The sequence below is a fragment of the Aethalodelphis obliquidens genome, unplaced genomic scaffold (genome assembly GCF_003676395.1).
Source record: "Aethalodelphis obliquidens isolate GAN/ISIS:26980383/991018 unplaced genomic scaffold, ASM367639v1 scaffold10, whole genome shotgun sequence".
NCBI lineage: Eukaryota > Metazoa > Chordata > Mammalia > Artiodactyla > Delphinidae > Aethalodelphis > Aethalodelphis obliquidens.
The window spans coordinates 24,505,078-24,532,096 of NW_020837954.1; the positions used below are offsets into that span (position 1 = coordinate 24,505,078).

Genomic DNA, 27,019 nt, shown 5'->3' on the forward strand with positions numbered 1-27,019 from the left:
CTGTTTTTACCCACCCCGCAAATTTTGATAAGTTGTAAACACAGGGGCAGTGGCTAGGGAAGAAATTACATACTCCGAAAATTTTCGTGAGAAAAGCCTTTTGATGTTGTTGTTTGAAGTATTCCTTCTACATAATGGTCCCAGCGTGAAGATGGGGAAGGGAGAGGATAATGAAGCACACTCCTCTCACCAAATACATCCAAGTAGAGAGGCACCATTAGATTAGGGATTTAAGATGCAGTCTAGTCTAACCCCGTTTTACAGGTGAGAAATCAAATTTAGATTACAATGATTCTTAATTTTCTCTTGACCTAATTGAAAAGTATCATATTAAATGTAAGCTAAAACAGTATCTGTGTGAACAGGGTTCATTTTCCTCCCTGAAGGCTTGGGTGGTGAAGGTTTCTGAGGCACTTTTTGAGCACAGTTTTCCAAACTGTGTGGAGGATGCAGCAGTAAATTAAGATTTCAGCTGAACCAAAAGACCTTACAGAGAGGAGATGTCGTGAACCGCTCTGCAGGCACAGTCGGGGTGGCACGCAATCCCAGAGATGCCACGCGCACCGAGCGGCACCTCCGCCGGGAAGCCGCCCAGCAATAGGGCTGGGACCACCTGGGAGAGGAGAGGAGCCACTCCCACCCCTTGTCCTCGGGAAGACAGGGCTCTGACTCTGGAGACCCTGAGACCAGAAACTTACTAGTTAAGCAATTTGCTACCCCTTTCCCGGCTGTGAAACCTTTGAGAACATCCCTCAGTCAAACAAGGCCTTCTTGGAAGAAACATTTTTTGCGAGAATCTGGCTAATTCAGCCTATCCTTGTAGTGAAGGGAGGCGCGGAGTGTGCGTGGAAGTGCCCCCAGCTTCTGCGCCTAGACTTCGGCGGGCGAAGAAGAGGGCGGGGCGCCCCAGAACCGGGCCGTCCGGGAGAAGGGGTTGGGATGACCCGGCGCTGGGGAAGCTAAGCGTCGGCCGCGCTTCCGGAACTGGGCGAGCGGCGTCAGCGGAACGGGCGGTTCCTGCCGCGGCGTAAACAAAGGCCGTCTGCGGCGAGAAGCAAGCTGGAGGTGGGGCGGAGGGGCTGGAAGCAGGTACCGGCCCGAGGCGGACCCCTGCCCGCCCTGCTCCCGGCTCTGCGTCCTCGCCGCCCCCCGCCCGCGACCCCCGCCAGCCGGCGAGAGGCCGTCCTCGGTGAGGCGGGCCGCGAGGACGCGAGCGCGGGCGGCGGGGAGCGGCCCTAACGCTGTGCCTTTCGCCACCGCCGCCTCGCCTCGCGCCACCGTGCGTCTCCTTCCTTTTCCTTTGTCTTTTCCTCCGTCGCGGGTGCGGGAATTGTCGGTGAGCCGAAGTGCAGCCTCAAGATGGCCGATGGCTACGAGGACCTGCGGGAGGACGAGCTCCCGGGGCCGGCCTATGAGGGCTACGAGTCCGCGGAACTCGCCTGCCCCGCTGAACGCAGCGGCCACGTAGCCGTCAGCGACGGGCGCCACATGTTCGTCTGGGGCGGCTACAAGGTCAGTAGGTGGCCGGGCCGCGGCGGGTGTCGCTCGGCTGTTACTGGGTCGGGGGCGGTGGGCCGGCGGGAGGACCAGAGCGGCCGCCTCGATCGCCTCCCGCGCCCCAACGTCGCGACTCCGCCCGTTGGTCCCTTGTTCTCCGCGAGTGTGGGAATCTTCCCACGGGTCTCCCTACCGTCCCAAGCCTCCTGGTCTGTTGTCACGCCCGCCTTCTGCTTACAAAGCCCGCTCCCCGTCCCACGCTGCTCGTGGCCGCCCTGCGCGCTGTTTGACATCCGAGCGTCATCTGGGGAGGGCACGGCGGGCGGTGCAGGACGGCGAAATGTGTTTTATTTAAAAGGGTTGGGGGTGTATAAGAGGTAACGGTGTGTGAGATCACTCTTATCCTTTATCAGGTCTACCTAGGAGCACATTACCCTGTGGAGCCGGGCTCAGGTGGCCCACTGATACCGTGGCCCACTTATGGGGAGACGGCAGTGTAGGAAAATGCCTCGGAATTCCCAAAGGCCGCAGGAATCGCCTTATTGAACCTTCCCACCTGTTCAGGCGTCCCAGCTACATCCCATTGTTATTGGAACGCTTCAGGGCTATTTTCCTCTTGGTTTCAGCTGAGAAAGGATGTTTTTCACAAGAAATCCCTATTAAGAAAATTAATGGAAAAGCTCTAGAAATAACCGAAAAAATCAACAGGAACAACTTTAACTACAGAGTGCGGCTCTTTGGCCCCTACTCGTGAACAATCTGATTAGTTACCAGTTTAGAGCATTTACTTGCGTTTCTTCTTTTTTCCTCTGTCTGGAAATCCTACTCAAGTGTCTCCTATTTAAACCTTCTCACTAGTTCTGACCTTTGCTTTTAGAGGTTCCCAGTAGCACTCCACATTCTAGAATCGTCTTATTTTCATTTGCTGGGGTGGTTCTGATCTCTTCCTACCGAAAATATTTTTAGTCTCTTTTGGTTTTAAAAATGATCTCCCCCCGTCCCCATTTGCTTGAAATCTAGTCTGCTACACCTGTACCTTCCATGACTTGGAAGCACTTCTTGATTCTGGTAGTAGATTTTAGCTTATGGTACAGTTGATCATAGTTGACCGTCTTTGAGATGACTCTCAAAAGATATATGGGGGCTTCCCTGGTGGCGCAGTGGTTGCGAGTCCGCCTGCTGTTGCAGGGGACACGGGTTCGTGCCCCGGTCCGGGAAGATCCCACATGCTGCGGAGCGGCTGGGCCCGTGAGCCATGGCCGCTGAGCCTGCGCGTCCGGAGCCTGTGCTCCACAACCGGAGAGGCCCGCGTACCACAAAAAAAAAAAAGATAGATGGGATAAAGCTTTCCTAATTACTTCATTTGGTTCCTTTTTGCCAATCCTAATTAATCTGGAATGTTTTCCCCAGCCTCCAATGAATGTGTTCAGAGGAGAGTATTTGGTAGGAGGAAGGTGGCCAGTATGTGGTGACCTTAATTAAAACGTAAATAATTCCCTTGGAGAAAAGTAAACGTGTTAGTCTTCAGCCTAAACTACTTTATTTGTAATTCTATTTGTAAAACTCAGCAGTGTTGAGGGAATGGGACTTTTCACAAAGAAGGAAGGTGGGCAGAAGGAGGGTTGTCAGGGTGGAAGATTTCTGAAGCTGAGTTGTGGAGGGCCTGGATGCCTAGGGCTGAGGCCAGTGGAGAAGCATGATCAATGAAGTAAGTTGGTGGTTCCAAAACAGGCCATCCTCCCCATTTTGGTTAGAACCCTAAGAGTACCACAAACAGGAAGCCCTTGGAGATTGTTTTGATGGCAATAAACCTTAGCTTCCTACACAGAAGTCAGTTTTCCTCCTCCCACCAGCCTGATGTATTCCAGGTCAGCGGGCCTCTCACTGTTGTGGCCTCTCCCATCACAGAGCACAGGCTCCGGATGCACAGGCTCAGCGGCCATGGCTCACGGGCACAGCCGCTCCGCGGCATGTAGAATCTTCCCGGACTGGGGCACGAACCCGTGTCCCCTGCATCGGCAGGCGGACTCTCAACCACTGTGCCACCAGGGAAGCCCTCAGCCTGCTGTTTTGCTTCCAGCCTTTCCTTTCCTAAGTGGTGGAGTGGAAAGAGAAATGTTTACATGGCCAGATGTTCAATTCTCTGTAATACTCAAACTTGTAAGTCTCTGACACCCATTTCAGTGAACTGCAACAGTTTACTGTATATCGACATTGTTCAGAAAGTGGCTCAGGCAGTGGCTGAAGTTGCAAATGCAGGGAATGGAGGCGGGAATCCTGGTTCCACTGTCCCTTGCTAAGCAGCCTTGGGCAAATCACCTTCCTCTTTGAAAAACCTGTGCCAGCTATTTCTTATGGTGGTTGTGAGGATTAAATAAAGCACTCCATGGACAGCACTTAGCTAGTTCTGGCATATGGTAAGCTCAGTCTGTTACCTGAAGGGAACTGGATCAGAACAAGAACAAAATTTTGCATGGGGACTTAATATTTTCAGTTCTGCCCTCTCTGCTTCTTGGTGGAGAATGGATGGGTGAAAGGGGAGAATGGCTAGAAAACTCTACATCACCTGTTAGTGATCAGGTACTTTTTTTTTTTTCTAATTTCTCTATTTTATTTATTTTTGGCTGCGTGGGGTCTTCGTTGCTGCGCGTGGGCTTTCTCTAGTTGCGGCGAGCGGGCACTACTCTTTGTTACGGTGCGCGGGCTTCTCTTGTTGCGGAGCACGGGCTTTAGGTACGCAGGCTTTAGTTGTGGCTCACGGGCTCTAGAGCGCAGGCTCAGTAGTTGTGGCACACGGGCTTAGTTGCTCCACGGCATGTGGGATCTTCCTGGACCAGGGATCGAACCCGTGTCCCCTGCATTGGCAGGAGGACTCTTAAAACCACTGCGCCATGAGGGAAGCCCCAAGGATTAGGTACGTCGAAGGCAGACCTTTCTTTAGCGTGCTGACCATGGCACAGGTAATCTCTCATGAAGTCATGCAAGTGAGATTTGGTGCATGGACTATTCAGGATAAAGTGGCCTTAGAGATTACCTGGAGATCTCGTAACTTCCTGCACAATTACAACTGCTATATCAAAAATTTGAATTGAGGGCTGTCTATATTAAGCATTACCTTGAGTATGTGGCATGGTGCAGGGAGGATTGTGCATTTGATAGAACTGTTATAACCTATTTAACTTTTCATAACTCTCAGTATCTCAAATAAGATATACAATATATATACAATATACAATATAAAATACACAATAGTGCCTCTTTAGAATACAAATTATTTTTTATATTTGCAATTTTTTTTTGTTTCTTTGTTTTTTCTTAGAGTAATCAAGTCAGAGGATTATATGACTTTTATCTGCCTAGAGAAGAACTCTGGATCTACAACATGGAGACTGGAAGATGGTAACTGGATATTATGAGGGGGACTAAAAAAATCCAAATAAGGTTGCAAACAAAAACATACTCTGTAAAACCCACACTAATGTATAAAAATGCTTTAATTAAAGATGCTAAGCTATCTATATATTCTGAAAACAGTGTTCTGCTAGTTTAGCTTAGCTGCTAAGCTTAGATGCTTTTGCATCTCTTTAGTAGTTCAGTAATTACTAGATGCTTTTATGACCTTGAAGAAATTTCTGTTCAGAGCTGTGTCAAGTATTATAGTAATATTAAAGAGGTGGAGGCTTCAAATCCTGGAATGGAAATATAATAAAAGTTCCATATATTTTTTTTTCAAGATGTTGTCTTTGTTGTGTGCTATCTTGAATGAGAAAAGAATTTCCAGATTGTATCTGCTAGAAATAAAGGTAGTATTCTATTTCAATGAGCTCTAATATTAAAATTTCTATGCAAATCCCTTTGAAATAGTACATTTTGCCTAAAAAACAAAATTAACTTAAATTTGCATACAAACTATGGATATTCTGAAAGGACCTTTTGCCAGTTTCATACCAGTATTACTGGAGTATGTTCTTAGCAGAATTAATGTGATTCTCAAAATACTGGGTTGGCTGTGTTTAGGGATTTATAAAGTAGTTTTCTCCATGGTTTGGTTTGTGAAAACTTTGTGCATTACATACTTCAGCATATTAGAGATCTCAGAACTAGGAGAATAGTAGTTCCACTTGATTTAAAAGGTCAACTAAAAGTAAACCAGGATTATTTTTGCACATAGCCAGTCAGTGTTAATCTAGCTGTTTGATGATCTTTTTCTAGAGAATTGGACATTTATAATAGTATTCCTTTAATATGGAAATTCTAATATTTTCTTTTAACAATTCAGCCCCATAAGGAATTTTACAAATTAAGCCTATCAAAACAAAGCTTGGGAATTCCTTGACGGTCCAGTGGTTAGGACTCTACACTTCCACTGCAGGGGGCAAGGGTTCGATCCCTGGTTGGGGAATTAAAATCCTGTGTGTCACATGGCACAGCCAAAAACAAATAAAAAACTTAAAGCTTAGTTAGCATAGATGAAGTGATATTCTGAGCAAAAGACCTTGAGTGTTGTATTAATATTCTGAATCTTAGGATTATTAGCTTTTTGATTCAGATTCACTTTTAGATTCAGAACGAGTTAAAACATGTAAAGAGCACTCAGAGGAGGGCCTGGCCTATAGTAGGCACTGCCTGAGTGTTGGGAGTATTACATAAGGTCTGAAACAGATTCGTTTGAATGGCTAAAAGGTAACTGAATTAAAAACACCTATTAATCTGTCAGGACTGACATACTGAAGTTTTTTTTCTTTTGGGTTCTTGGCCCACTCAAAAACAAAAAACCATCAAAAAACCATTAATGGCCAAGTAAGTAGAAAGCAAACAATTTAATTTGAGAAATGTAAGATGGTTTGCTCCTAGAATAAAATGACACGTAGGCTTTTAGAACCTCCCATGCTGCCATGTGTAAGTACCTGCTGGCACAGCCTGTGGAATGGATGAAAGGGATGAGTTCATTCTTTTAACTAACTTTAGAGCTAGAAGAGACCCTCGACATAGCTACTCAGCCCGCTTATTTTATTTTTTCTTTTATTGTGGGAATAGAATTAGAAGAATGAATAGATTTTTGCATTTCTTCCTTTTTGGGAAATCTATTTACATTCAGTTTTTTCCCCCTTAGGAAAAAAATTAACACTGAGGGTGATGTTCCTCCTTCTATGTCAGGAAGCTGTGCTGTGTGTGTAGACAGGGTGCTGTACTTGTTTGGAGGACACCATTCAAGAGGCAATACGAATAAGGTTAGTGTTTCTAAGGATTATGGTTTAAGGCAACTTTGTTCTTTTTCAGACAACTTCAGATTTCTAAGGTTAGCCCATACTTATTCTTGTTCCAGTTAAAAAATACATGTACTTGATTATGGTATGAATGTGCATTTTAGTATTTTTGTCTACCAGCCGGTATTTACCTGGGCCTTCTGTAAAATCAGCTTTGGTTGGTAAGTTGTGTGCAGTAACTTCCTAGGTTGTTTTTCTTTGTGTTCTTTGCAGCTACTTATTCTTTCAGAACCCTGGAGTATTCATTAGTATGAATATTAGTAAACTAAATGAAAACAAGATGCAGTTAAGGGGGCGGGCAGGGTAAAATTTAACATGCCACAACTCAAAAAGCCATAAGGAGAAATTAACACTGACAGATTTTATATACTAACATTCCTATAACCTGGCACCATAAGATACTGTTGTTCAGACTTAGTCTACATCTTTACCGAATAGGAAAAAGGTATCAGTTTTTCTCTCAGGCCAGTAAGAGACAGATGCAGTCAGAAGGGTGCATGTGATATAGATAGACTCTTAAAAATTCATTTATTTGGCAACTTAGTAAGCACCTTAATGCTGAGCACTTGCTTAGACATTGGAGACAGAGATGAATGACACCGTCCCCGCCTCTAGGAGCTCACATTCTAGAAGGGACACATATAAGTAAACGATTTCAGTAGCATATCATAAAGAGAAACACAGAGTCGGCTCGTAGTAATGGCTCAGTAAAAATTGTTGAATCTGAAAAAGAATCCTTACCATTGTGTTTGGTAGGACAGAGGAACAGAAAAATGAAGAGTCTTCACCGAAGAGGTGATGCTTGAATAGAATCATACAATTGGAAGGGGTAGCCAAGATATAGGTGCCAAGATGCAGAGGTATAAGCAAATATCTTGTTCATGGACATGCCAAGTGATTTGCTGTAGATGAGCATATGGCTGAAGTGGTTTCAAATTTCACACTGCACTTCTAGGAACTCTAGGGATTTCTTTGAGATGCCTTGGGACGTGTGTGAGAGGAGCATATGGTGTTGGGCAGGCTCCAGACTGCCCCTTCCTCCTCCATTTTAACAAGTGTAGCTCCACTTTAATTTAATTTATTTATTCATTCACAATTCACTTTGGGGTTCACTTTAATTGAATAGTGTTGCACGTTCTGTGGGTTTGGACAAATATAATGAGATATATCCATCATTATAATGTCATATGAAGTATTTCACTGCTCATAAAAATTTCTGTACTCCGTGTATTCATCTCTCCTCTCCCCCCAAACTCCTGGCAACCATCGATCTTTTTTTTTTCTTTTTTTTGCGGTACACGGGCCTCTCACTGTTGTGGCCTCTCCCGTTGCGGAGCACAGGCTCCGGATGCGCAGGTTTAGCAGCCATGGCTCACGGGCCCAGCTGCTCCGCGGCATGTGGGATCCTCCCGGACCGGGGCACCCGTGTCCCCTGTGGCAGGCGGACTCTCAACTACTGTGCCACCAGGGAAGCCCCATCGATCTTTTTATTGTCTCCATAGTTTTGCCTTTTCCAGATGACATAATTGGAATCTATTTTTCTTTTTCCTTGAAAAGAGAGGTTCAAAGCCTTTATGTCTATAAGACCATTCATGGCCCATGCATGAGTGGACCTGACAGGCTCTTGGCGGCAAACTTCCCCACTAAATACTGTAGCTTTTCTTCCAATATTGAGCCCTGTCCCACTGGTCCTGCCTAGCAGCCACGTGGAGGTGCAGGGGGACATGTGTTGGATATTTGCTCATAGGAAGGCCACAAGTTTTGTGCCTCTTGTCACAATGAACCCAGATTCCTGTTGGGTATGTTGTAAACAGAGGAGCCATTTCTTCAGGCCCTTATTATTATTATTATTTGCGTTACGTGGGCCTTTCACTGTTGTGGCCTCTCCTGCTGCGGAGCACAGGGTCCGGACGCGCAGGCTCAGCGGCCGTGGCTCACGGGCCTAGCCGCTCCGCGGCATGTGGGATCTTCCCGGACCGGGGCACGAACCCGTGTCCCCTGCATTGGCAGGTGGACTCTCAACCACTGCACCACCAGGGAAGCCCTATTTTTTTTTAATAATTTATTTTATTTTTATTTTTGGCTCTGTTGGGCCTTCGTTGCTGCACGCGGGCTCTTTCTAGTTGTGGCGAGTGGGGGCCACCCTTTGTTGCAGTGTGTGGCCGCTGCGGACCACAGGCTCCAGGTGTACAGGCCTCAGCAGTTACAGCTTGCAGGCTCTAGAGCACAGGTTCAGTAGTTGTGGCGCACGGGCCCAGCCGCTCCGCGGCATGTGGGATCTTCCTGGACCAGGGCCCGAACCCGCATCCCCTGCATTGGCAGGCGGATTCCCAACCACTGTGCCACCAGGGAAGCGCCCTTATTTTTATATTTAGGCTTTTGCTTTAAGATTTTGTTTGAAGGGTTCCGTGCTTAAAAGGTTTTGTGAGGCCCTACTGTAGGCTGTAGTTGAGCCATGTATTTTTCAGGGCCAAGGGGGAGAATCTAAGTTTGACACAACATGAGGAAGCTTGGGAAAAAGAGAAGCTGTGGCTTTAGGGGAGTGGTCAGAGAAATGATAGTAGTAACTGACTAGAGTTGAGGAAAGGGAGCTTTAGGAGTCTAAGTAAAAAAAAAAAAAAAGTCAGATTTATTTAAATACCTGGATGTGAAAGATAGATGAATACTTAATCTTTTAAGATTTATCCTTAGCTCCTAGAGTTAAGTAGGCACTTAAGACATGTTTGTTAAATTGAATTTGAAGATGAATTACTAAGTCTGATTTTTTGGTAATACCATCCTGATACCCGTAAATTAGATCAGTACAACTCAAAGTGCCTATCTAAGGCCAAGAATGTAAATCAACACACGTTCTATTCCTTCATCAAAAAAGTGTGGTATAGGAAAAAAATAAGCTGAACTAAACAGGGTACACAGTGACTTAGGTAATTTACATTCTGGCAAAAATTTCTTATCTAGACTCAGTTAACACTTTGCAGACAAGCAGCCAGTCTGCAGTACTACTTTTAGTAGTACTGAATTAGATGACAGTCTTATTAGCATGAACGCAATAAAATTAAATGCCAACGTTGAATTTCTTTTATGTAACCAAATCTAACTGAAATCATTGCTTCTGACAGTTCTACATGCTGGATTCAAGGTCTACAGACCGAGTATTACACTGGGAAAGAATTGACTGCCAAGGAATTCCTCCATCATCAAAGGACAAACTTGGTGTCTGGGTATATAAAAACAAGTGAGTTAGCAGCACTATAGGTTTGGGTTTTTATCTGGAAACTGCTTTGCCATCCAAGTATCATTAACCAATAACCATTGTAACAGTAGAAAATGCCTTCGAGTGCCCATGAGGATTAAGTGAATTGATGGTAAAGCACCTAAGACATAAATGTTAGCCATATTAGCCATTATTATTTGAATAAGCAGTTTTATATACTCAAGTGTGCCTTCTCAACTCATGGATAAGACAAAATTTAAAAAATCTCTTGTATCCTGTGGATGTTTGACTTTTTAATGTCTTGGTTTTTTATCAAACAGGTTAATATTTTTTGGAGGGTATGGATATTTACCTGAAGATAAAGTATTGGGAACTTTTGAATTTGATGAAACATCTTTTTGGGTAAATGAAGTTTCTTATTTGCATATGGCCTCCTTAGTCTGTTGAAATAATACACTTTGTTTGCTATTAGCTTTGTTCATTTTGCTCTGTTAATAAACCAGACCAAGGCTATATGATTTTATGAACATTATTTGTAAAATAACTCAGATTCTTATTTTCTGTAGAATTCAAGTCATCCAAGAGGATGGAATGATCATGTACATATTTTAGACACTGAAACATTTGTCTGGAGCCAGCCTATAACTACTGTGAGTTACTGAAGAATAATGAATTATTAAAGCAAGTCTGCTTAGACGAGAAGGGGAGTTGGCAGGTGGTGTAAAATTGGCAGTTTGTTATTGTCCAAGGAGTTTAAAACTCAAAAAAGTTTAATGAATGTATAGACTAGCCCAGCATCTATTATCGAATAGCTGTTAAAGTGGTATTGTTTGTAATAAATGACCTAGTGCTGGATTGGAATTTAAGTTACTCAAATATTAGATTTCTTTTTCCTCTGACACAGATGTCATATAATATGCTAGCTTTTGTTTTAAAAGATAAAAGTAAAGCAAGCAAGCATTCTATTGTATTAACTAGCCCCTTCAGTAATGTATTTCAGAAACTCCCAGTTTGCTAGTCAGCCTGCAGTACTGCTGTCTACTATAAGTTTGCACTTCAGCTTAAAAGCTCAAGTGTCTTGCACATTCTTATCCCACATCCAGAGTAGACTCTTTCTGGTATTTATAAAACGTTCATTTATTTATTAAATTGCTTTTATGACCTTACTAGGGTAAAGCACCTTCACCTCGTGCTGCCCATGCCTGTGCAACTGTTGGAAACAAAGGCTTTGTGTTTGGAGGCAGATATCGAGTGAGTATATAAAACAGTTTCAATGATTTGCTTTTGAATTACTCAAAATGATAACTAGTTAATTATCCTTTTCTAGGATGCTAGAATGAATGATCTTCACTGTCTTAATCTGGATACATGGGAGTGGAATGAATTGTAGGTATCATTTTAGATAATTATTTAGAAAAGTTTTTCAAAGAAATTTCAATGGATTTTTCCGTTACTCTATTATTAGTATATAATGTACTTGCTTACATTTTCTGTAACTATGAATTTAAGTAAACATAATCACTAAATCCTTAAAGAAGGAATTTTAAAATTTTCAGTTCCCATAAACTATGCCTGGCACATAGCATGTGCTCAGTGTTTATTGAAAAGAAAAGATCTAAAGTTGACTCTTCCTTCAAAGAAAGTAGTTCATTCTAAAGCATGTAGTTAATACCAAGACGACTTTTTAAAGTCTCTTTTCAAAATTCCATATAAATTTTTAAAGAAAACTTCTTTAGTATTTCTCTGCATTAAATACAGTAGCGGCTTTTAAATGTAGATATTGTAACTTAGCTGTTATTTTCAGAATTCCACAAGGCATATGCCCAGTTGGCCGATCTTGGCACTCACTAACACCAGTTTCTTCAGATCATCTCTTTCTCTTTGGAGGATTTACCACTGATAAACAGCCACTAAGTAAGTACTTTAAAAACATTAAAAAGTTATTAAATATAATTCATAAGTAATATATGAATAGCTGAAAAAAATCAGTATTTTAAATTTAACAGAGGGCTATAGGGTTGGTTAGAAGGTTTGCTACTAATTTTGATCCTATAACATACCTATAGTTGTTTTCATGACACATCCATTGGTCCAGTAAAAAAATGACCTGGAACACTTTGCCCTGCTAAAGGGCTGTAACATGCAAAGGGCTTACTTGGTTAACTGCAGGGAAAAAAAGGAAATATACTTTCTGTATCTACTCAAAATCTGATTTATTACTGTTCTTACTAAAGCTATGCTCTTTATTTATTTATTTATTTTTTTTGCTGTATGCGGGCCTCTCACTGTTGTGGCCTCTCCCGTTGCGGAGCACAGGCTCCAGATGCGCAGGCTCAGCGGCCATGGCTCACGGGCCCGGGGCAGGAACCCATGTCCCCTGCATCGGCAGGCGGACTCTCAACCACTGCGCCACCAGGGAAGCCCTAAAGCTATGCTCTTTAAATATCAATGTCACGTTAACAGAATAACATACTTCATAGCTCTTTTTCTTTGCTTCAATCAGGTGATGCCTGGACTTACTGCATCAGTAAAAACGAATGGATACAGTTTAATCATCCCTATACTGAAAAACCAAGGTATGAACTATTTAAAAGCTAATTCTTACGCTGAATGAATGAGGTCCATAGAGATGTACAAGACTGGTAATGATTGAGGAAATCTGACTGGGCTGCATTCAGTTCATCATTCTTATTATAAGAACCCTAGCAGTCACTAAGGTTTAACATTGTAGCTTTTGGAAGAAGAGAAAACCAATGTTATCCTAGTATCAGTGCTTTCTATTTTATCATCTGTGCATGAAAAATAGGGCTGGATTTTGACTTTTGCTTCATCATAAAATTACTGACATTGTTAAAATTTATACTCAAGCTCTTTAGTCAGGTTGAGTTGAACTGTTTCTAGATTTTTCATTAAAAAAAACAAAAAGGAACTGGAAAGGAGAGAATTTCAAAACCCTAAAGAATGTTTATGGCAGTGGGGGGGAGGGGCTGGGAAGGGAGAATCAAGAACTTTCAATCAGATTTGCGGTTGTGCTGTATAACAAAGATCAAGAAGTCAGATCATCCAAAGAGAGCCTATTAAAACACTGATAGTTACTTTTCTTGTTAATCTCGAAAAGAATTGTTACAAAGACTGCTAAAGGAAATGATGCAAAGTTGGTGTTCAAAGCACATTTGGATAATGTCAGCCTGCATTTTTCCCCACACCTCTGACCTAAGTACAGTCATGGCGCTAAGACGTCATTTGGCACAAATATTCTTTCCACAGAATTATCAGGCCTGAAGATACTTTGTTCACTCAGGCAGAGTCAGCATCCCTCAGATGTTTTGTGTAAGGCCAACTGGTCCTGCCTATGAAAAGAGGAGAAGAAGCAGAGGGCATATACCACTAATCCCCCGTAAGACTTTTATTGCTAACAAAAACCTAGAGAACAGTTCAGTTCACATTCCTCATTGCATAAATTAGGAATGGACCAGAAAGATAAAACGGTAACATCCAGATAAAACAGACATTGATTTTTCCAGCTTCTGCTACGTTTCCTTGAGATAACGGCATCTCACCATTATGTTTTGAGCTGCACTAAAGATCTTTAGTCTTTATTTCATCATCTCTATTCTGTAGTATAAATGATCAGTTTGGTGTTCAGGGTGACTTCAAACTCAAGTTTTTGTTTTAAATGTAGATTATGGCATACAGCTTGTGCCAGTGATGAAGGAGAAGTCATTGTGTTTGGTGGGTGTGCCAATAACCTTCTTGTCCATCACAGGGCTGTAAGTACACTACCTTTTATTAAAGGACACTTCATAATATTGCTGAAGCTTTCTTGTGAAGTACTTTTAATATATTCTTCATGTCTGTTTTTTAGGCACACAGTAATGAAATACTTATATTTTCAGTTCAACCAAAATCTCTTGTAAGGTAAGTAACTTTTTACTTGGTACTTACTTTAAATTGTGTTTCTTAAACACTTTAAATTAGTGCTTTTGAAAAAACAGGTTTATGGGTAATTTAAGGGCAATAGCAAGCCTTCACTGTTAAAACTATCCAGTTCCTATGAAAATCTTTAAAGTGCTTTTTCTTTTTTGGTAGTTCTTCAAGTGAATGTACTTCTAAACCATAAAGTGAAATTATTTTTCTCTTTCTTTGTCCACTTTCAGGCTAAGCTTAGAAGCAGTCATTTGCTTTAAAGAAATGTTAGCCAGCTCGTGGAACTGCCTTCCAAAACACTTACTTCACAGTGTTAATCAGAGGTTTGGTAGTAACAACACTTCTGGATCTTAAGGCTTCATAGACAGTGCCTCTGATCACTTGCATGGACAGCAATTCTGTAAACATCAGAGTGACGTTGTTTATATAATTATGTGCATTGTTGTAGTTTGCAGCTTTTTAGTTTTAGTGTGCATGTGAATGGCCTAGAGAACCTATTTTTGTGTCTAAAGTTTACAATAAATGTATTTAACATCAGTAACTGTCTTCTATTAAAACAAAAGTAAATTAATACTTGGGCTTTTTACCCCAAGGAATGGTTATTATATTTCCTATTTGGTAACATCAGGATATATACCTATAGAAACATTATAGTAATTATCCTTACCACTATCAAAATGGTGAAGTTATTTTTTAAAGAAAGACATGAATATTTCAGATGTTTTTTTAATGGCACGAGTAGTCTATTATGTTGTATTTACAACACTAGGCTACATAAAGGTTTTTGTTTTTAACAAACAGTAACTTCAAAAGGAAAAATATTCTCGATAAGGTTAAGCAGGTAAAAGAAACCTTGGAAGGACCAACAGCTGTTTAGTACCCTTTGACCTTAATGCTTTGGAATAGGGGCTGGGGCAAGTGCTCATGTTGACTCTAGGCAGCTATTATCTAATTATTTTAAAAGTAACAGTTTTGTAGCTCATAAGGAATGGAAATAATGTATGACTTTATTCTCCATTCTGTTAGGAGACAGAAGAAAAAAGCTGGGTCAGGAGTCTTTAGTGGTAAGCCTAAAAGTGCACTTATGATATTATAGGTTAAGATACTCTGTAACATGCTACTGATAATTACTAGAGATGGAAAATAAAATGGTACAGAGCTGAATGAGATTACAAGGAGGAAATTAAGATGAAAAGTAAAGTAAAGGTGTATAAATGCATGGAAGTTATCAACACCAATTTCTTCTAGGTGTTATCTCTTAAGCTGAGTCACAGAAATGATTGATTAGTATTTAAAATCTGGTCTAATATGGGTAAAGGCAGAAGAAAGTCTACTCTTTCACTGCTTAGGGTTTTCAAGACTTAATCCTAAATGTTTAACCACCCCCAATCCCCACCACCACCAGGAAAAAAACTTGTGATTGGCCTGTAATAGATAGACGTTATATACAGTAAACTACCAAGTCAACAGTCTAAGCAGTTGAGCCACTTCACTATTCCATTTCTTTACAGCATGAAATGAATACTTAATATTAACCTCCCAAATTTCAAGAAAATGTAGGAGGATAACTACAGATGTATACAATTAGCATTTAGCTGTCCACAGGTATTTTAGGAAATCCTATCATAGACACTGTTTCCTCTCTATAAAACTGGAAAAAAAAAATGTCCTTTTGGCGAATACAAGGCAACGTTTAGTTTATTTTTAAATGCGGAAGTCTTGTTACATGATGTTTTCATCTCTGAACTTCCGAAAGGCTATAAAATTGACTCTTCTCAAATATTTTAGGATTTCATTTCAGCTATTTTCTTTTTACATTCAGAAGATTGGGTGCAGACACTTTCACTTTGCCAGGAATGTTTCTTGATAAATCCGTGTCCTAAAAAAAAGAATTGCTGAGTATCTTCACAATCATATTTTCTTTTATGACAATTATATGTCCTCTGCTGTCAAAAGAATGGCATTTCTAAAATTTTCACCCAATATGATTTTACTTATTTTATATTGCTTCTAGTAAGACCGCATTTTCTACCAAAATAATAGCTGCAGGTTCCATCTACTAACAAAGCAATAACTGCTAACATTTTTAATTGCAACACCAGTCTCCAGAAGTTTCTAGAGGAATACTTTACCTTTACACTGCGGAATAAATCTTTTTCTCTTGCTGTTGCTTCCTTGGAATGCATGAAACTATTCAAGGCTGTTTTTGCAGCTGTAAATAGAAAATAGAAAAATCTACTTCTGTTCAGTCAAGAAATGTTTAAACATAATTCAAAAAAAGATTTTAAATACCTTTTCCCTTTTTCTGAACTCCAGGAGTAAGTTTCACTTTGTATCTTTAAAAAGGAATTGCATGTGTTACTAAATAGAGATTACAAAATGATTCATGAGTCAGTGCTGTGGCAGCAGTTTGAGTAAACGCATGATGACTTACTTATAGTTTGTCATGGTGTTGTATGGGGCACATATTGGAATGGCAAACAGGAGTACATCTTCAGGATGTGGCTGCCCCGTCAAAGAGTCAAACAGATTTTCCTAAAAAGGGAAAACGAAAACGATTATAAAAATAATTTATACCAGTCCTAAAAGAGGAAAACTCTAATAAAACACTGTCAGAATCAATATATTTTATCATTTTCTGATAAACAGTCTTACACCCTTCGGAGCAATAAAGCAGAGCTTAATGATGATTTTTTAAATGGCGCCTATTGAAACATTTAAGAGAAAGGGAGAAAAAACTTGTTGGAGACATTTTTGGTTGTCACAACTGAAGCGATGTTGGGGGAGGAAATAGAGTACGACTGACATCTGCTAGTGGTTAGATGCCAGGGATGGGACAACTCCCTGCAACAAAGAATTACCTCCTCCAAAATGTTAATAGTGCCAAAGCTGGGAAACCCTGGGCTAGAACAGTCTTCTCTCATGCCTGTCCTTAAGGAGAAATTCTATGGCTTCTTAGAGTTCCCATTTTGTGGAATGCGTTCAAGATTACCCATATTTATTTAACAACATGAGTAAATTTAGATTTAGGACAAAACACTTGGTACAGTTAGTGCTTACTATATGCCATGAACTTTTCTAAACATTTTATGTATATTATCTTAATTCTCAAAACAACTCTCTCAGTAGGGGCCATTATCCCCATTTTTCAGATGAGGAAACTGAGGCATAAAGAATGTTTCCAAGGTTGTAGTCATATGTAGTAAAGTTGGGATTCAAACCCAGAATGTGTGACTCCAGAGCTTGTAGTCTTTTCTTAGTGTTTTAGGTTTTAATTAGTTAGAAGTTGTGTGTCAGGTATTCTGGGAACTGGATTGCAGTTAGTGTTGTAGTAGGAACCCCAATTCAAAATCATACCTCATTTCCCTGTTGGTCCAGATCTTGCTCTTCCTGTTCCAAATATATAAAATTTTAAAAGTCAGTTATAACTTAAATTGAAATCCCAAACCATTAAAAACTATGAGGAGAAAGAAAAAGTGATAAATAAGACTGTGAGTAAATTAATATGTGTATCCAGTATAGCAGAAAGCAATGCCATTCAAAGAGAAAAAAGACTGTTTCCCTAAAGTTTCAAAAAAAAGACTTCCACAGAATATATGCTAAAGTAGTGAATGCTATTAGGACAACTTAAAGTGACAAATAAGCTTGATAGGTTTGTCAGGGGGAAAGAAAATGGAGAATTCTGGTGAACAGAACTTTTATTTGCTAGTCTCTGTTCAACAGTTTTAGGATGAATTTTTCACATGTTACGATAAGCTTAATTTTATTTGCTTATTCACATTTAAAAAATCTATCTGAAGATAATCTATTGATGAAAGAACATTCATAATTAACACCTCTGAATATCTGAGTCTAGGATTTACAGAATAAATAGTATAAAAATTTGAGGACAAAAATGAGTTTTAATATTACTAAACAACACTGTTCAGGGAAAATAGAAAACAGTATCACTTAGGATCCCTGTAAGCATTACCTGCACTGAATAGAGCACACAGTTACAACCAAAGCTTTAACTGCCATAAATAAAAATACAAAGTGAAACAATTTTTTTTTACAAATTGATAAAACAATAAATCCTTTGTTCAGAATTTCAATAAGATGTATCTATTCATGCAAGAAGATATACATAAGGGGGGCTTCCCTGGTGGCACAGTGGTTAAGAATCCGCCTGCCGATGCAGGGGACACGGGTTCGAGCCCTGGTCCGGGAAGATCCCGCATGCCGCGGAGTGGCTGGGCCCGTCTGCCACAACTGCTGAGCCTGCACTCTGGAGCCTGCGCGCCGCAACTACTGATCCTGTGTGCCACAACTACTGAGGCCTGCGCACCTAGAGCCTGTGCTCTGCAACGGGAGAGGCCACCTCACTGAGGGGCCCGCACACCGCGGCGAAGAGTGGCCCCTGCTCGCCGCAGCTGGAGGGGGCCCGCATGCAGCAGCAAAGACCCAACGCAGCCAAAAATAAATAAATAAATAAGAAAAAAATAGCTAATCAGGATTAAAAAAAAAAGATACACATAAGGCTGGGCTTTTGTATGCAGTTGATAGACACAAGGCAACTATATTAACCGGAAAAATTGTTAACATCTCACACTGTGTAGCTAGGTTCAACATCATGTAAGATACTATAACATATTCTTATAGAAAAACCTAGAAAAGTGCAAATTCCTTTCCCACTCGTCATCAAGATAATCCTAATTGTCTGTTTTATTTTAACCAAGTTCCCACCAGAATCTAGCCTCTCCATAAAATTTTCTAATGGCTTATGATAAACTTTTTATGAGCTATCAACACTACCAATTTTATGCTTATATACTGCAATTTTAGTCTTTTAGGTTGTATTTCCAAGATGACTTTCCATTAAGAATAGCGTTACCACTCATCCTGGTTTTAGCACTGTAAATCCCATGTCCTGGGAACCATGGGATGGTTGGTCACCCTAATTAAGAAGCAAAAGCCCACATGTGTGGTAGCCTTACCTTGTCATCATGTGGATCATCTACAGCCAAGTCTTGTAACTCATGAGTTGTAACTTCAAGGGATGGAGTTTCTTTCTTTATGCTGTCTGAAACTCTTGGTCCGCCTTTAGGTTTCTGGGGCTGTTTCTTCACTGGTTCATCCTTTATTTTACCTTTCTTTCCCTTCTTCCCTTTTTCTTCTTTGTTTGAACCTGCAGACTTCAATTTATAGAGGGAAAAAAAGTTAATGTTGTCAGTATTTTAACAAAGTATTGAATGTAAAGCATATGATAGGCAGTGGTCTGGATGCCCTTGAAAAACAAAAGAAGAAAATGTTTTTAGATGTTATTTACCCCTAGCAATTTCATGATGAGCTCACGTTCTTCTTCATCTTGGTCCTTGTACTTTTCCTTCATTTTTTTCATTTTACTCTACAAAATAAACAAAATTCAGCAGTAAAAAAATGTCAGCACATGTTTTGAAAGAGAAGGTGCTACTTTATTTGTGTCAAAATTGTTTATTGAGTAAGGCACCATTATAACAAACAATATGAAGTCTATAACGATGGATAAACCATAGTCCTCACCCTCAAACAATTTACCATCTGGTGGAAAAAGAAGATACACAGAAGAGTAAGGACAAATTAATGCAAAATATTCTAAATACAAACAAGTTTACTTTTAAGACAATTTAGAGAAAGGAGACATTTTTTTCACCTTGAGCAAGAATTTCAGGGAAGATATAAAGCAAAACTAAAAGATTCATAGTACCTGGGAACACATGAACAGCAAGATTATAAGGTAAAGACAGCACAGTAGTAACAGCAAGTCATCGCACTTGGTTGGCATCAGGATACACATATAGAGGAAGAATAGGAAATAAGGCAGCAAAGCTTAGCTGGGTATTTAGAGGCTATCAATACTTCGAATTTTATCAGTTAAACTACTGATTCTTTACTCTGGGTACACATCCAACTCACCCGAGCAGTTTTTAAAACTACAGACATACAGGCTTCACCTTCAAAGACTTTTTATCTTGACTAGTCTTAGCTAGGGCCCAAATAACAAATTTTTAAAATTTTAAAGATTGCTTTAAACAAGACACACAAAACCCCACTAACTATAGAAGACTGATAAATCAGACTTCATTAAAATTAACAAATGATGCTCATCAAAAAACACTACTACAGGGACTTCCCTGGCCGTGCAGTGGTTGGGACTTCGCCTTCCAATGCAGGGAGTGTGGGTTCGATCCCTGGCAGGGAACTGAGATCCCACATGCCTCTGGGCCAAAAAAAAGACCAAAACATAAAACAGGAGCAATACTGTAACAAATTCAATAAAGACAAAAAAAAAAAAAGTCCACATCAAAAAAAACCCTCACTACTACAGAAGTGAAAAAGCAAGTCTTGAAACATGAAAAGTAGTTGTAATACATATAACCAAGAAAAGACTTGTATTCAGGGTTTCAAAGAACTCCTATAAATCAATAAAAAAGCTGGACAACCCAACTTTTTAAAGCCAAATTAAGTTTCAGTATACACACACTTGAATGACTTAAAAAACGCTAACAATACCAACTGTTAGTGATGACGTGAAGCAACTGGAACTCTGATACACTGCTTGATGTGAAATTGGTACAAGTACTCTGGAAAACTGTTTGGTAATATCTACTAAAGCCAAACACAATATGTGCACTATAACCCAGCACTTCCACTCCTAGCTATACACAACAGAAATGCACACTTGAGAACCTAAAAGATACATGTCTTCGATTATCAACAATACAGCAGACAGAAATTGTGGCAGATCCATCAGTGGAATGCTATTTAGCAATGCAAATGAACTACTGTTACAACAACATGGATGAGTCATAAGGTTGAGTGAAAGATGCCAGACCAAAGAATATATACAGTATGATTGCTTTTTTACATAAAGTTCAAAAACAGGCAAAATAATCTACAGTGATTAAAGAATAATGTTTTTCTCTGGTGGGGATACTATTTATAGAAAGGGACAAGAGTGAGCCCTCTGGAGTAATATAAACATTCAAGTGTCTTATTCTGAGTGATGGTTTCACAGATACACGTGCATATAAAAACTGCGCTAAAAACAAGATTTGTGCATTTTACTATGTGTACATTACACCTCAAAAAACAAAAAACCCCAAGAATAAAATAAACACTATTACCAATAAATTGAACCAAGAAATGGAAAACCCAATAAAAAGAACAGTTTCTTGGAAAATATAACTTAGGAAAGCCAACTTTGAAAAAACCAGAAAACCTGAATGATAATCACTAAAAAAATTTAGTTAGAACTTAAAACTCTACCCATATATCCCCAAATATCAGGCCCGGGTTTATAAGCAATTGCTAAAAATGTTTCAAGGAACAATCTCCATTTTACACAAAGTACTAAAGAGCAGAAAAAGGGAAAAGTATCAAACTTGCTTTATGAAGCTGGTATCACCTAGATACCAAAAACAGGCAAGGACAGTATTAGGGGCCAGTTTAAGAGATTTTCTTAGGTAATTTACCACACTAACTCATGAAGGGAGAAAAATAATACATGCAGAAAAACCATTCAATAAAATTTAACTCATCATTATTAAAACTAGCCCTTTGTAAAGGGTATTTATCAACAACCCACAAGAAACATCCTACAATGTTAAAGATCACAGAAATAGTCCCTTTAATGTATAACAAAGAAGCACACTATTGTTACTTTTATGTAACACTGTAGTGATGTTTGAGCCAGTACAAGGTGAGAAAAATAACAATAGATGTTAGGATTAGAAGAGAAGAGCCATTATTTGTAGACAGTGACTGCCTGAATTTCATCTGTAGATGAAATATTAAATATTCAGTGAGACTGCCTAATACTAGATCTACACATGAAAACTGTCTTTCCATATACCAGTAACTAATAACCATGAAGTGGAAGTTTTAAAAATACACCATTTACTGGACTTCCTGGTGGCACAGTGGTTAAGAATCCACCTGCCAGTGCAGGGGACACGGGTTCGAGCCCTGGTCCGGGAAGATACCACGTGCCATGGAGCAACTAAGCCCGTGTGCCACAACTACTGAAGCCCGCGTGCCTAGAGCCCGTGCTCTGCAACAAGAGAAGCCACCACAATGAGAAGCCTGTGCACCACAATGAAGAGCAACCCCCGTTTGCTGCAACTAGAGAAAGCCCGTGCACAGCAACGAAGACCCAACGCAGCCAAAAATAAATAAATAAAAAATGAAAATATACCACTTACAAAAAGTAAGACAATATAAGTAGGAGTAGATAGGATGTACAAGACTCTAAAAGGAAATATATCTTTATTGAAGAATATAAAATATTCTTATGTACTTATGGTCCACATTCACGAACAGTTAGACTCAATATGGTAAAGATGATAGTTCTCCACAAAATAATCTAAAAATTTAATGTATTTTAGTAAATATTCCATCAGGATTTGCCTTGGAACTTATCTGCAGAATATTTCGTTGTATAAATGCACCACGTTATTTTTTGTTATTTTATATTATTAGGCATTTAAGATTTTCAGATTTTTTGCAATTATAAACTTTGACTTGGGCTTCCCTGGTGGCGCAGTGGTTGAGAGTCCGCCTGCCCGTGCGGGGGATGCGGGTTCGTGCCCCAGTTTGGGAGGATCCCACATGCCGCGGAGCGGCTGGGCCCGTAAGCCATGGCCGCTGAGCCTGCGCGTCCGGAGCCTGTGCTCCGCGGCGGGACAGGCCGCCGCGGCAGTGAGAGGCCCGCATACCGCAAAAAAAAAAAAAAAAAAAAAAAAAAACTTTGACTTATGAAAATTCCCTGGTGGTCCAATGGTTAGGACTGTGCGCTTTCACTGCCAAGGGCCCAGGTTTGACCCCTGGTGGGGAACAAAGATCCCACCAGCCGTGCGGTGTGGCCAAAAAAAAAAAAAAAAAAAAAATTGATGAATATCCTTAGTGCATACATATGATTTTTTTAGGATAAATTTCTAAAAATAAGAATTGCTGAGTGAGTCAGAGGGCAAATGCATTGTTAAGGACTCTTTTTTAAAAAAACATTTATTTATTTACTTATGTGGCTGCTTTGGGTCTTAGTTGTGGCACGCAGGATCTTCACTGTGGTGTGCGGGGTCTTTCATTGCGGCACGCGGGCTCAGTAGTTGCAGTGCGCAGGCTTAGTTGCCCCATGGCATGTGGGATTGTAGTTCCCCAACCAGGAATCAAACCCACGTACCCTGCACTGGAAGGCAGATTCTTAACCACTGGACCACCAGGGAAGTACTGAATTGTTAGAGGACTCTTGCTGGAAATTCCCATGGTATATATTCAAACTTTTATTGAATGACTGAACACACATTATTAATTTGATGGGTGAAAAAATTCCCCTTGTTGACATAAGCATTTCTCTGATCCCTGCTTCCCCACTCCCCAATCTGTCATTTGTCTTTCAATTTTATTGATGGTTCTTTTCTCCACCTGATATTTACTTCAATATTTTTAAAAACATGACTAGCCACTAATTTTTAATGTTTCATACCCTCCCAATCTGTAATAATACTTTATCAAATACTAAATTTTAAAATACACAGTTTACGGTTCTATGTGTAGATTTTATTCTGCCTCACTTTTCTATCTGGCTGTTCCTGTTAACACATACTGTTTTAATAATTCTAACAGTAAATGTTTTACTACCTAGTAGGGAAATCGTTCCTTGATCTTCTTTTTCAAGATGTTCTGGGACTTCCCTGGTGGTGCAGTGGTTAGGAGTCCGCCTGCCAACGCAGGGGATTCAGGTTCGAGCCCTGGTCCAGGAAGATCCCACATGCCGTGGAGCAGCTGAGCCAGTGAGCCACAACTACTGAAGCCCACACGCCTAGAGCCGGTGCTCCGCAACAAAGACAAGCCACTGCAATACGAAGCCCCCGGACCGCAACGGAGAGTAGCCCCCGCTCACCACAACTAGAGAAAGCCCGCGCATAGCAATGAAGACCCAACAGAGCCGAAAATAAATAAATAAGTAATTGTATTTAAAAAAAAAAAAAAGATTTTCTTAGCTATTCTCTGGTATTTACTCTTTCAAATGAACTTCAGAATTACTTTATCAAGTTAATTAAAATCTCGATTCTTTTTTGAATGAGTTCATGTTGAATTTACATATTAATATGAATTGATTTCTTCCCTTCCATATGTATAGTATATCCTTTCACTTATATGAAGCCCACTGGAAAAAAACATAGGAAATTCTGACTACTATGGATGGAGGAAAGATAAAACATGATCTTTACTAAGATTTCAAAGGAATTTAATTTTCCTAAAGATATACCTATACATCAGCTCACAATCTCTTTACACTGCTACAACATTTTTTAAAGTACAGTCTATACCCACTACCTCTTCCTTCATTCCTTACCTTTATAAAATATGTAAGAACTGTAACCAAAATTGCATTAATAACTGAAAAAGAAACCACTGAGTTAAATTATCAATGGAGACCAGCATTGCCAGTTATTAGCTGAGTGTCTCTGGCAAATAAATCACAATCTCCTATTACTCTTCTACATAACATGAAAGCTTCTGTATAGATGATCGTAAAAGAACAGAACAGTGATCTCTATGCTCCCTAAACACTATCTTTTCAACTAATTTTCAAAAGAAGTCACACAGCATTATTCTTTTGTCTACATCTTGTTTCATTTAAACCTCACAACTCCATTTGTGAATCATGTAGTACTAACTTTAACAGCTCACCCCAAAGTTGTATTACCTTCTGTCCTCGTTTCATTGGCTGCACAGCCGGGACATTTTTGCTGGTGTTCTGAGGAGTTTCAATGTGTAGAGCATTTTCTTTTTCTTTGTCCTTTCCTTCTATCATTTCTAAATCCCCTGAGTCACTTGGAAGCTTTTTTTTCTTCATTTCCCTAAATATAAATGAAACGGAAACATCTAAGAATTTCATATTCTTAGTACCCTAAAAAAATTACATGGGGAGGGGAACATGTGCAATATATAAGAGATCAAGGCTTCTGCTTAACTTGTTATCACCAGGCTACAGTATACAAGAAGTGCAAGTCATCATACAAGAAAAAGCTGAAAATTTTTCTCTCATGCATTTATCATTCTTTCTGTCATCCAGGCTCAAAATACTGTCATCCTTGACTTATCCTGATTCAGTAGCCACGTTTAGTCCCTCAACACTTTGATGGCCAGGCACTGGGATTTTGTAGTCTTTGTATCAACATGGCCTTGGCAGACGTTAGGTATTCGATAAAACATTTGTGGATTGGTTAGCAGAATAAATGGATTTTAAAAATAAGCAGATTAAAGAGAAAAGGAAAATTCTATTACTGTGATATTTTTCATGTGCGATCTCTTCTATTCCCAATGCCACTGCCCTAAGGCCAGGTCCTTATCACTTGCCACCCAGACTTCCTCCATATTTCCCCCATAATCTGTTCTCCATGAACTTCTAGATTATTTTTCCATAACTGTTTACCTATGTCACACTCCCATTCAAAATCTTCCAAAAGTCCTCCTCACATCACTTTCAGGAGAAGTCCAAAACACTTAGCTTGTCATTCTAGGTTCTCCACTTTTGGTCCAATCTCACTTTGCCAATCTTATCTACCAGTTCACAAACATGAATATTCTGTTCCCTTCACCTCAATCTATCATTTCCCCAAAGCACTTTGAATATTACATCCAAATACCCACCACCTCCTTCCCTTTGATCATACTAATTCTCCTTGCAGTCTCCAACCTTCTTAACTTCATTTACCTAAGATCCTACTATATCTTCAAGGTATAAACTTCTGATGGTATTTCCCAAAACAACTGAACTCAAAGTAAATTCTTACTCCTGAATTACTGTATCACTTTCAGATAACACTATTTATAGATTTATGGCTATTTCCTGAATCCAGGACTCAAAAGCTTCTTGATGGCATGAACTTTATATTTTACCTCTTTGTGTACTCAGTATCTAGCATAATACCATGTATTCAGAGAGTTTTCTGTAATTGTTTATAATGATAATCTTTCTCAAAAGAGCTGATTATCCACTTCAATCTAGGGCCTCTTTCTGGAGTGCTTTACTAGTTGTAGTCTTTTTCACCCTACGTAGTTGTCTCAGTTGTCCCTTTCATTCTGCCTCTATCTTTTTCTTTTTCTGTTCGCCTTCTGAGCCCTACTATATTAGAGAAAAAGAAAAGACAAGGAAGAAACCCCAAGTCTTCTTCTTACATAAAAATTTCCTAATTTCAGTACAGGAATGCCTCAGAGATATTGCAGATTCTGTTCCAGACCACTGCAATAAAGTGAATATCGCAGTAAAGCGAGTCATGAATTTTTTGGTTTCCCAGTGCATATAAAGTTATGCCTACACTCTACTGCAGTCTATTAAGTGTGCAAAGCAATATGTCTTAAAAAAAAGCAATGTATATACCTTAATTTAAAAACACTTTATTGCTAAAAAATGCTTACCACCCTCCAAGTCTTCAGTGAGTCGTACTCTTTTTATAATAGTAATATCAAAGATCACTGATCACAGATCACCATAACAAATATAATAATAATGAAAAAGTTTGAAATATTGCAAGAATTCCAAAATATGACCCAGAGACATGAAGTGAACAAATGCTGTTGGAAAAATGGTGCCAACAGATTTGCTCCATGTGGGGTTGCCATAAACTTTCAATCTGTAAAAAACCACAGTATCTGCAAAGCACAATAAAATGAGGTATGCCTGTATTCCTGTTTATTTCTGTCAATATTATCCTAGAATCAGCCTGTCTAATACACTGCAATTATTATTGTACATATTTATGTAATAAAAGGTCTGTCTTCTGTTACTTGACCTATCTCACTGATTACAGTAGCAGACTGGGGCCCTAAAACAGAAAAACCCGTTAAAGCAGAATATGAAACACTAAACAAAATTTATGCTAAGTCTTGATAATTTTAGTAAGGGAGATCTTTGTAACAGCCAAGTGATCTGTCATGACTGAATTGTTAATTAAAAAAAAAAAAAGATGCTTTTCAGTTAAATAACACAAGTATATTTACCTTCTTTCCTTGGCTGACAAATGCCTCCGGCTCTGCAATTTACTGTCGCTCTATTAAAATTAAAACAAAAAACAAGCAAATACAAACA

General features: G+C 39.7%; 3 protein-coding genes and 1 non-coding gene across 7 annotated transcripts in view; 2 read left to right on the top strand and 2 right to left on the bottom strand.

Annotated features, from left to right (window-relative positions):
* Positions 1-5,301, top strand: part of KLHDC1 (kelch domain containing 1) — a 61,471-nt gene extending 56,170 nt beyond the window's left edge. The window contains exons 14-15 of the mRNA XM_027111174.1: positions 4,817-4,896; positions 5,232-5,301. The gene's annotated coding sequence lies outside the window, so the exon portion shown is untranslated. The remainder of the gene's footprint in view (positions 1-4,816; positions 4,897-5,231) is intronic.
* Positions 1,033-14,442, top strand: KLHDC2 (kelch domain containing 2). The gene is made up of 13 exons (XM_027111173.1): positions 1,033-1,512; positions 4,817-4,896; positions 6,611-6,728; positions 9,884-9,999; positions 10,299-10,380; positions 10,545-10,628; positions 11,149-11,229; positions 11,306-11,364; positions 11,783-11,892; positions 12,482-12,554; positions 13,661-13,748; positions 13,844-13,896; positions 14,136-14,442. The coding sequence occupies exons 1-13, from the start codon at positions 1,360-1,362 to the stop codon at positions 14,257-14,259; spliced, it is 1,221 nt and encodes a 406-aa protein (XP_026966974.1). The 5' UTR covers positions 1,033-1,359; the 3' UTR covers positions 14,260-14,442.
* On the bottom strand, positions 8,489-8,613 carry LOC113623082 (small nucleolar RNA SNORA11). The gene has a single exon (XR_003433773.1). It is a non-coding gene; the product is annotated as a small nucleolar RNA SNORA11 (small nucleolar RNA).
* Positions 14,443-15,575: 1,133 nt separating the features above from the next.
* Positions 15,576-27,019, bottom strand: part of NEMF (nuclear export mediator factor) — a 52,705-nt gene continuing 41,261 nt past the window's right edge. For 3 of the 4 annotated variants that reach the window (XM_027111169.1, XM_027111170.1, XM_027111172.1), the window contains 8 exons: positions 26,932-26,981; positions 24,635-24,788; positions 19,214-19,291; positions 18,882-19,079; positions 17,263-17,295; positions 16,340-16,440; positions 16,198-16,241; positions 15,791-16,117 (listed from right to left, as the gene is read on the bottom strand). In XM_027111169.1, coding sequence (XP_026966970.1) covers positions 15,900-16,117; positions 16,198-16,241; positions 16,340-16,440; positions 17,263-17,295; positions 18,882-19,079; positions 19,214-19,291; positions 24,635-24,788; positions 26,932-26,981 — 876 coding nt within the window. In that variant the 3' untranslated portion in view covers positions 15,791-15,899. The other variant, XM_027111171.1, reaches the window with a different exon arrangement.

Excerpts from the sequence above, each read along its gene's own strand:
- KLHDC2 (XM_027111173.1), top strand. The coding sequence starts at position 1,360 with ATGGCCGATGGCTACGAGGACCTGCGGGAGGACGAGCTCCCGGGGCCG. Across the intron at positions 6,729-9,883 it reads CAAGAGGCAATACGAATAAG|TTCTACATGCTGGATTCAAG; the intron begins GTTAGTGTTTCT and ends TGCTTCTGACAG. Across the intron at positions 10,000-10,298 it reads GTCTGGGTATATAAAAACAA|GTTAATATTTTTTGGAGGGT; the intron begins GTGAGTTAGCAG and ends TTTATCAAACAG.